This window comes from Mytilus trossulus, chromosome 2, assembly GCF_036588685.1.
Source record: "Mytilus trossulus isolate FHL-02 chromosome 2, PNRI_Mtr1.1.1.hap1, whole genome shotgun sequence".
NCBI lineage: Eukaryota > Metazoa > Mollusca > Bivalvia > Mytilida > Mytilidae > Mytilus > Mytilus trossulus.
This window is the reverse complement of record NC_086374.1, coordinates 88,305,482-88,316,227: the sequence shown is the minus strand read 5'-3', so window position 1 is coordinate 88,316,227 and position 10,746 is coordinate 88,305,482. Positions and strand designations below refer to the sequence as shown.

Genomic DNA, 10,746 nt, shown 5'->3' with positions numbered 1-10,746 from the left:
TGTATAAAAAAGGATAATGATGTGAAAAATATGATTTACGTCATTTATCATAAAGCATTTTAATGTAGCTATTGCAATAAAATATTTATATGTGTCTACATTTATGCTTATAACACTTTTACTGAATGAGAAAGTATTTTTCTTATATTTTTGTTAATTTTCGTCTGCAAGTTCGATTCTGTCAATGATGATAATAAAGTGTACTTCCGGTTAATACATGGGGGTACGTGGCTGAGAAAAATCAGCAGAACTTTGGTGCTTATACCAAAATGCCACGCCAAGGAGAGTTAATGGATAGAGCAGAAGATGTAGCGGATCAGGTATTATTAAGAAAAGATGATTTTCCATTTAGATCTAAATCTTTTTACATGAAAAAGGGCAACCGGCTCAAAACACTTTCAGTTTCAGATGTTTCAAAGCATCCTCAGGCTCTTGATTTTTGCATGTTTTGCTACCAGATGCATACATTTATTAGCAACACCAACTGAAAGTATTTATTTCTATAAATATAAAAGAATAGAAAAAATATTAAATAAAGCTCTCTTATAATTTAGACAGGTTCTGGCATACATTTGTTGAATTGGGATAAATTGTGATGATAATAATACCTTTTAAAAAAAATTAAACAATCAATACACTGAAGTTGTCCATATGGTCTGAAATATTGTACACACAAGTCTTCAAAATTGTATGAATTGTGTTACAAAATGGCTAGACTTTCATTGTATGGTCATGGGATCAACATATATCATATTGGAACTAAATTATATTACCATGCTAACAGAAGTGTAGAGAGATTGTAAAATCTGTGTATGATTTACATAACATTATAAGACAATTCATGAAAACTATGGTCTTGTGTTATCATAATGGGTCATAATTGAACATTTTAAGACAATTCATGAAAACTATGGTCTTGTGTTATCATAATGGGTCATAATTGAATAATAGAAAGATATACATAAGCATATGACAGCAAAAACTTTTTCTGTCAGATGTATTTGGTCTTATACACCTTATTTGGTCAAGGCTAGTTTAAGATACTTTATAAGCAGGATAAATATCCCAACATTTGCAAAGTTAAACATACATGACACATAGACATAGTAAAGTAAATTAAAGACAGGTATTCAAACAGTGTTTTTGTCTTTAAAAACAAAAAATATAGAGAAGAAAAAACACAGAACTTTACAGTCTTGATTAACTCTTAAGATTGACATTCCTTATGATTTATTTTTGTATGTTTACCAATGTATTAATACATGTATGATGCTACTGTTAACTGCTGCTTTTAGCACACAAACATAGAAATAGAATATTGAATTTATATTTTTAGGTTTTAAGAAAAAGTAAACATATATTACCACATGTTGCCAGGTTTTGTTTAATCAGCACATTTCTTGAGGATGGGATACGAATGTGGACACAATGGGGAGAACAAAGAGACTACATGGACTCAACATGGGGATGTGGTTACTTCTTAGCCACCCTGTTTGTATTGCTGAATTTGTTTGGCCAGTTAGGAGGGTGTGTTATGATACTTAGTCGACAGAAAGTCCCAATAGCGTGTGGAGTTTTATTGGGGATCATTTGCTTGCAGGTATATAACTTGCCCTTTTATATATCATGTGTACAGTACTGTACATCTACATCATATTTATATTATATTGGAACTCTCAGAAATACATACAAACATAGTACGAAATGTTGCAATTGATAGTATGATAATATTTTAGATATGGCTAAGTATTCAGTATAGTTGGTAGTGTGTGACAACATGTATGATTTTAAAAGTAGCTGTTTCAATCATAATAACATGATTTTCTGAAAAGAGAATGATTCTAGTTTAGGGTTTTACATGTAAAAAGATAGTTATTTAGTCAGAAAACATAAAATTAGACCTAAATAGCATGTGTGACAGAGGTTATGTTGGACGTAACAGGACATTGATAATTGAATATATTCCTGTTTAGTGTTACATGAAGGCTTTGTTAATAAATGTATTAATTTTTCTCTGACAGTTCATAAGATCTTCAATTAAAGTTAATCATTTTGTTAAATTTATCAAAAATAACTTATAAGTTTGAAAAATCTTAAAATATGTTGGACTAACGGGGACATTTTTGGATGAGAATTTGTTCCATTTGCATCATTCAAAGTAAAAAACAAAATCAAAACTATGCTGTTTATACTAATATCTACAGCTGGTGTTCCTCAGCAAGAGGTAAAATGGTTCATTATTAAATAAATGGATAAAACAAAACCATAAAAAACTGTTGGATGAACAGCGTACAGAATTCATCTGTTGTAGGACAAACATAGAACAGATTATATTCCCGGTCGGACAAATATAGGACAGAATTCATTATTTTACTGATCCTAATGGCAATTTAAAAATGGGGTCCCCTGAAGAAGAGACGAGGAAGGGTCTGAGAACTATTTTTAAATTTATGTGAACTTGTTAGTTGTTAACAAGTTTATTTTTACTTTTAAAAAACCTGTTACGTCTGACATTAGAAAATTTTGTCCTAAGGTTTGTCCAACAGAACATTAAAGGACTCTTGTTACGTCCTAATTTTCAAAATTATGTCAAATTTAGACTGTCAACAGTTTAAAACCTCTTAATTTTTCATATATACTGTAGTATTTAAGGTTAAGTTATTGTCAAAGTGGAAGTGAAATTGATTCTGTGACTTGTGGTAGCCATTTTAGAGAATATATTGGATGTTGGACGTAACATTTATTCGGATGTAACTTCCATCTTTTGGTTGGACAGAAAGAGCGTTTACCCCTTCGATGTCGTTGACCTCGAGTAAAAAGGAACAGTTGACAGCAATACTGTATGCACATCGCGATTGTCGTAAAATTTATTGTCATAAACATTACCATGATTACAATAAACTTAAACTGAGTTGGCAACTTGCAAATGAAAATTGAAATTTTTCGCCCGTAACAGTTGGACAGATTTTTCAAGAGTAAACTTTAATGACAATTTCCTGAAAAAAATGAAACTTTCTGCTGTACATGCTGTAACTTCATGATGAATTATCACATTTTAGTTAATAAGCTCAAGCCTCAAGATATTTTGTGCATTTAATTGCCCTCTATTGTTACATAACTTATATTTCATTTAAGAAGAAGACAGAAAATGTTAGTCCGACAACATGACCATTTAAAATTGTTTTTATCCTTATTTTTCGAAGATTTTTCATGTTTTTATGTCCTAAACCTTGTCAAACCTATTGTTTTACCTGAAATTCCCTTTTACCTAGTTGCCATTCATAAAAAAAGGTTTATAAAACAATTTTGATTTTGGGTCATGCGACTATGTTACAAAATAAGCATTCAAAAAATAGGGAATTCAACACTTAATTTATAAAATACTTTATTCAACAATAAACTTTTCATATGAGACTGTTTATATTATCTCTTCATCATACAGTGAATTGATTAGCTACCTGCATTAAAACTCAAAATAATTTGAAATATGAAAAAAAATGCATTTTTCTGGGACACCCATTGAAACAGCACTTTACTGAAAACTTAGCCATATCAGACATTTGAACATGTTGAAGTTGCAATATAAGGATGATTATTTTCTCACAAATTTCTGTTTACATGAACATGGTTGTCTGATTTCATTTCTTTTGAGATGCTGTTCATTTTAATATTTTTGTATTCAAGATGAATCAATACTTATTTTAAAAATGTGAAATATATTGTATTCTGACCATGAGAAGTATTCAGTAACAATATAAGACTTCAGCATTGTACACTTTAATTCAGATTATATACACATTTCAAGATATATTCTTATTTTGGTTTTACCATTGAATTGTTTCATGATAAAACATATTTTACTTTGTGAAGGATTGCTGTCTTGTTGATGTATATTATATATATATATACCACTATTTATTTTTACTCACATGCATGAAGAAAGTAAAATTACATAGAAAATATAGACTCGTTTAGCGCTTAGTATGCCTTTGTTTAAAATCATTTATTCTTTTTATTTCAGACAATAGCTTACAGTATATTGTGGGATGTAAAATTTCTTCTTAGGTGAGTAAAAGGGGAATAATTCTGTTGCATGCACACACTTTTATAACTAAAACCATACTATGTCATTGTATGTCAGTCAAAGAAATTTACATGCATGATTATGACTGAGGAAGATAACTCTACCTACAAAATAAATAAAAGTCACTTGTCATGCTTGTTATGAATATAATCCCTTAGGCCTAAATTAAAATATTGTTTGTTTGCCCTTTTCAGACCCTAATTTTTAAATCAGGGTAGGTTTTGTAGGAGGGTAAAATATTTTCTTTTACTTTCCCAAAAAATAATTTGGCTCGGTACATTTTTGTCATGGGTAGGCAGGCAGGTACATAATATTTTATTTTATACATGTAGATACAAAATCTGCATGATATCATATTTATCTGTATTTGCTTTTGTTTAAGTATGATTTACCTGATCATCCTGATCTACGGAACACCAAAGTCCCTACATAGGAAGTTGTATAATTTTGTATTGGACGAACTTTTTTAAATGAACTCTGCTCTTCAAGTATAAAGACACAGGGCAATGTATTTCAATTAAATGCTTTGAATCTCTAAATGCAAGTGTTCATTCCAAACGCTCACTTGATACCAACGGACTTAACCTTATACGGGGAAGATAAAAAATACAAGGATTCCGGTAAAATAGTTTTTGAGGGGAATTACAAATTTAAGATTTTTGGTAGGAATGAAATAAAAACAAAATAATGCTTGTAAATACAAATAAAAGATTTTTAGTCGAAATGAATTTATAGGGTCGGTCGGTAAAGGGCAAACAAACAATACATTTGTATTTTAATTTAAGCCTTACTGCATATAAAATCCTGTCATCTTTCTTAAGTTGACTAATTGAATGCACATTACACACACATATAACTGTGAAGCTTTTCATTTTATACATGTAATATATTTATATGAGATAACAGTGAATTCATAGAAAACTCAAATGTTACTATTAAAGGGTTTAATAAGCGATGTCTTAAAACAATGTAAAAAAAGATTTATTTATTGTCTTCATACTTTTGAAAGCACAAAATGTTGAGTATACTGTGTACACATATTGCATTAGCATGATTAGTGTTTCTACATTGTAAATTCAAATGAAAATCAAATATGCTGGATTCTCTGAAATCTGTCTTTCATATAAATGTATGTTACAGTCTTTCCAGATCTGAAAACATAAAAAATATGCATTATGCAAAACATTACAAGATGATTTTGTATTCTTATGATCATTGCTAGGCAATGTTTTTAAATCATTACAGATGACAGTCTGCATCATTAGCCACTAGTCTGATGCCCCAGACTAGATTTTTTTTCTTCTAATTTTGACCAATAAGAAAATGTCAGAATATTGGTCTTCCAACTAGATGTCAAAAATAAGATGATATACAAGAAAAATACCTATTGAATATTTAATATTGGTTGCGATCCTATTAATCTATTAATATTTAATGTATTTCAGGAATCTGGCTTTAGTTGGTGGAGTTGTACTGCTTTTAGCTGAAGATAAAGCTGAAGGAAAGAGTCTGTTTGCAGGTCTACCCTCAATTGGAGAAAACAACCCAAAACAGTATATGCAGCTTAGCGGAAGAATTCTATTAGTTCTTATGTTTCTTACTTTGTTAAGATTAGATTTTGACTTTTTCCAAATTATTCAAAATTTGGTTGGCACAGCGCTTATAATATTGATAGCAGTAGGTTACAAAACAAAATTATCTGCCCTTGTATTGGTAGCTTGGTTAACATGTATTAATGTTTATTTCAATGCATGGTGGAATATTCCCTCATACAAACCTATGAGAGACTTCCTGAAGTATGATTTCTTCCAGACACTGTCGGTTATTGGAGGACTACTTTTGGTGGTTGCATATGGTCCCGGTGGTGTTAGCATGGATGAACACAAAAAGAAGTGGTAGTTACCTATCATTACAATAGTGACTGACATTTAACATGTATATGTCTGGAAAAGGGTCTGTGTTCATAACACTGACTAATATGTGTATGTGTTTATTATTATTGTTTACAATTATATAGGACTGGTCTGAAGTCAAGAAAATAAAAGAAGTCCTCATTTTCATCTTTAGTCGCAGAGAGAAAAAGAATCTTTAGTCCTGGTGAAGTTATGTAAACAAATTTGTGACTTTGCAATTGATAAAAATCCTATTTTAAATTGATATTCCAATTATTTTGATTGTTATTATTAAAACAAATAAGTTTTCAGTCATGTCAGTAGGATGAAGCAATAGTTGATTGAAAATTTTAACAAACTTAAACATGTTGAAATAACATTTGATGCCAAATGATGAGAAAAAGAAAATCTAAATTTAAATTTGTAGCTTTTGTTCAGATAGAGGTTGGGTATTTTTTTATTTGAAGGTTTATTTAAATCACTTAATTTATAAACCAAAAGAATCCCAAATATTTTAACCAAATGAAACCTAAATAAACCATTAAAAGCAAAGAATCTTTTCAATGCCATGGAAAAAGATTCCCACTACTTAAAAAGTGTTGTCGAACATTTAGTTAAACAATGTACAGATTTTTTGTGAGATTCTTTTCATTTAACAGATGATGGAAAATTTGGATCTGCTTTTAATTGTGTTCAATGAAATAACAAAATTATTACATAATTGAAAAGTTATCATTTGCAGATTTGTACTTGAACTGATAGAGTGAATAGATTTGCAAATTTGTAATTTCTGTTCAAGATAAACTGGAAAATAATACATTTAAGCATTATTTATGAAGGGGACAATATATGAATTAAAGATGTTACAAAGAAATCAGCCGTATATGTAACACTAGAACTGCATACGTTTTAGCATACATGTATACTACAACATATAAAGCAGTTTTCTCACAGCATAGAACATTGAAATTATCTCCCAAATCTTGTCCAAAGACACTTGAACCATGATATTGAGTAGAGTAGGTATTACTGTTTTTTTTAAAGTCCAGCTTGTGATAGTGTTGTCTATATGGTAAGTTTGTGAAAGACATGACAGATGTATATATGAATCATTTAAATGTTCTAAACCATCTACTCCAATCTTCCTGTCCTGTGTTTTCAGTTTTACATACAATGTTTATGTTAAACAGCAGTTATTGTTTTATACCAAACATACAAACATCACTTCAAAGAACATACTTATATGTTTGAAGTTCTAGTTCAGTTTAAATAATTTACAGTAAAACATATTTACCACACAATATTGTGGTGTGTATGGTATGATTGTTTAGGGACATTGTACACAGGTTTTCTAAAGAAAGGTAATCAGAAATAGTTTTAATTGTTTCCTATTCAATTAATGTTTATAAAACCGAGAGATTGTGATATGTAATCTATTACATTGTAGTGATAATGGATTATTATTGAAGTAAACTAGTCTTTTGTTTATCAGTGTATTTCATTATTTTGTCTTGTTGAATACATTATTAATTTGTCATGTTTTTGTGAAAAATCTTGTACTGAAAGATTAAGAGCAGCTGTTTTTAAATACTTCTTTGAAATAGCTTTCATAATTACATGTAGTTATTTCAAAATATGCAAACATTATATGTTTAAATTTCTTAATATATTGTTTTTTTCTATGTTTAAATGTAAACAAAATAAAAGCACCTATTTATAGTTTTTGGTAATGGTTTATGTTTATAAAACCTAATTGTTTTGTTATTTGTTGTAAAAGCAGCAAAATCAAGGAAAAGTATTTGATAGACCGTCTCTAAAAAGGAAGACAAAAAGTTTTTAAGGTATATGGGTTCAGTTTTAATGTTTGAAGGGAAAATAAATAAGCACAGAGAGTATCTGTATGTAAGGACATCTCAATTCTTTTTGTGCTTTCTTTGTAATGTGTAGCATGTGTGGTTTAGGCAAGATATGGATCCTTTTTAGGCCATCTCTTGAATGAAATGTATGTATTACCCATTCCATCTAGACATTAGCTAGGATGGATGACGTTGACTATGAAAAGATGACAAGCTAAGGTTGTTCCATACTTAAGCATTATTTTTTTTTACTTGCTATATGTTTAATTTCCATAAATATTCATGTAAAAAATAAATATTTAATAATAATTTAACCTACTACATTACTGTACATTGTTCAGTTGTTTATATATTAACTGGCTTCAGTTTCAGTTTTCCCTACTGTTTTAGATTGTAAGCCTATCTTACTTAAGGTTAAGAGATCCTTCCCTTTCACCAGTGAGTTCAATTTCACAAATATTTAGATGTCTTACATTCTTTGACATTTATTACTGTTAAAATGCACATAGATATTACCTCCCCTTGAAAGTGTTATTATTAACATGATTTATTTATGTCTGATCTTATGACTGTGGTTCATATTACTTAGCAATCTGACATTGCCACCATCATTTTTAAAAACATATTTTTTTCACCTTAATATCACTATAACATTCTATACTGTAATCCACTGCTCTTAGACCAAAGATTCAATATGTAAGACCGTCGTATAGATTGGTGCTTTATGTTTTGCGTATTATTTCATTGCCATTTTATTTGTTACTTATAAAAATCAGTGTACATTTTGTTTGTACCAATACCCCTTCCTATTTGTTATAGTGCATGTGTTGAAAGTGCTGTATAAATATTGCAAAAAATAAAGGTGATTGAATGTTGGATGTTTATTTGTTTATTTCAAGGTTTATTTTTGCAATAGTTTAGAGCTAATAAGTCTTAATCTACAACTAGGAATAGTTATCAAAGGTACCAAGATTATAATTTAGTAAGCCAGAAGTGCTTTTCATCTACATAAGACTCATCAGTGAAGCTCTTATAAATATTTATAAAGCTAAACAAGTACAAAGTTGAAGAGCATTGAGGATCCAAAATTCAAAAAAGTTGTGCCAAATACTGCTACGGTAATCTGTGAGTATGCCTGGGATAAGAAAATCCTGAGTAAACTAGCTCTAACTTGTGCCTGTCCCAAGTAAGGAGCCTGTAATTCAGTGGTTGTCGTTTGTTTATGTGTTATATATTTGTTTTTCTTTAATTTTTATACGACCGCAAATTTTGAAAAAATTTTCGTCGTATATTGCTATCACGTTGGCGTCGTCGTCGTCCGAATACTTTTAGTTTTCGCACTCTAACTTTAGTAAAAGTGAATAGAAATCTATGAAATTTTAACACAAGGTTTATGACCATAAAAGGAAGGCTGGTATTGATTTTGGGAGTTTTGGTCCCAACATTTTAGGAATTAGGGGCCAAAAAGGGCCCAAATAAGCATTTTCTTGGTTTTCGCACTATAACTTTAGTTTAAGTTAATAGAAATCTATGAAATTTTGACACAAGGTTTATGACCACAAAAGAAAGGTTGGGATTGATTTTGGGAGTTTTGGTTTCAACAGTTTAGGAATAAGGGGCCAAAAAAGGGCCCAAATAAGCATTATTCTTGGTTTTCGCACAATAACTTTAGTTAAAGTAAATAGAAATCAATGAAATTTAAACACAATGTTTATGACCACAAAAGGAAGGTTGGTATTGATTTTGGGAGTTTCGGTCCCAACAGTTTAGGAATTAGGGGCCAAAAAGGGACCCAAATAAGCATTTTTCTTGGTTTTCGCACCATAGCGTTAGTATAAGTAAATAGAAATCTATGAAATTTAAACACAAGGTTTATGACTATTAAAGGAAGGTTGATATTGATTTTGGGAGTTTTGGTCCCAACAGTTAAGGAAAAAGGGGCCCAAAGGGTCCAAAATTAAATTTTGTTTGATTTCATCAAAATTGAATAATTGGGGTTCTTTAATATGCCGAATCTAACTGTGTATGTAGATTCTTAATTTTTGGTCCTGTTTTCAAATTGGTCTACATTAAGGTCCAAAGGGTCCAAAATTAAACTTAGTTTGATTTTAACAAAAATTGAAACCTTTGGGTTCTTTGATATGCTGAATCTAAAAATGTACTTAGATTTTTGATTATTGGCCCAGTTTTCAAGTTGGCCCAAATCGAGGTCCAAAATTGAACATTGTTTGATTTCATCAAAAATTGAAAAATTGGGGTTCTTTGATATGCCAAATCTAACTGTGTATGTAGATTCTTAATTTTTGGTCCAGTTTTAAAATTGGTCTAAATTAAAGTGCAAAGGGTCCAAAATTAAACTAAGTTTGATTTTAACAAAAATTAAATTCTTGGGCCTCTTTGATATGCTGAATCTAAACATGTACTTAGATTTTTGATTATGGGCCCAGTTTTCAAGTTGGTCCAAATCAGGATCTAAAATTATTATATTAAGTATTGTGCAATAGCAAGTCTTTTCAATTGCACAGTATTGTGCAATGGCAAGAAATATCTAATTTCACAATATTGTGAAATAGCAAATTTTTTTATAATTAAGAGTTATCTTTCTTTGTCCAGTATAGTAAGCAAGAAATATCTGCAAGAATTTTTTTTAATTGGAGTTATCTTTCTTTGTCCAGAATCAACTTAAATCTTTGTTATATACAATATACAATGTATATTCACTTTTTACTACCAACTGATAAATTTAAATAATCTTTACCATTTAGTGATAACAAGCAGTTTTTTTACATCTTAATATTTTATGATGTATTTAAATGAGTAGTAATTGTTGCAAACTCCATTAGAATATTTTAATTGAAATTAGTTTTGGAATAAGGGAAAGGGTTAAAATTTGGGTTCAATTTTTCTCATTTGA

At 29.8% G+C, this 10,746-nt stretch overlaps 1 protein-coding gene across 1 annotated transcript; it reads left to right on the top strand.

Moving 5' to 3' along the window:
• The first annotated feature begins 20 nt into the window (after nucleotides 1-20).
• LOC134708277 (surfeit locus protein 4-like) lies at nucleotides 21-8,708 on the top strand. Its single transcript, XM_063568693.1, has 4 exons — nucleotides 21-320; nucleotides 1,337-1,600; nucleotides 4,022-4,065; nucleotides 5,530-8,708. The coding sequence occupies exons 1-4, from the start codon at nucleotides 270-272 to the stop codon at nucleotides 5,981-5,983; spliced, it is 813 nt and encodes a 270-aa protein (XP_063424763.1). The 5' UTR covers nucleotides 21-269; the 3' UTR covers nucleotides 5,984-8,708.
• The last annotated feature ends 2,038 nt before the right edge of the window (nucleotides 8,709-10,746 follow it).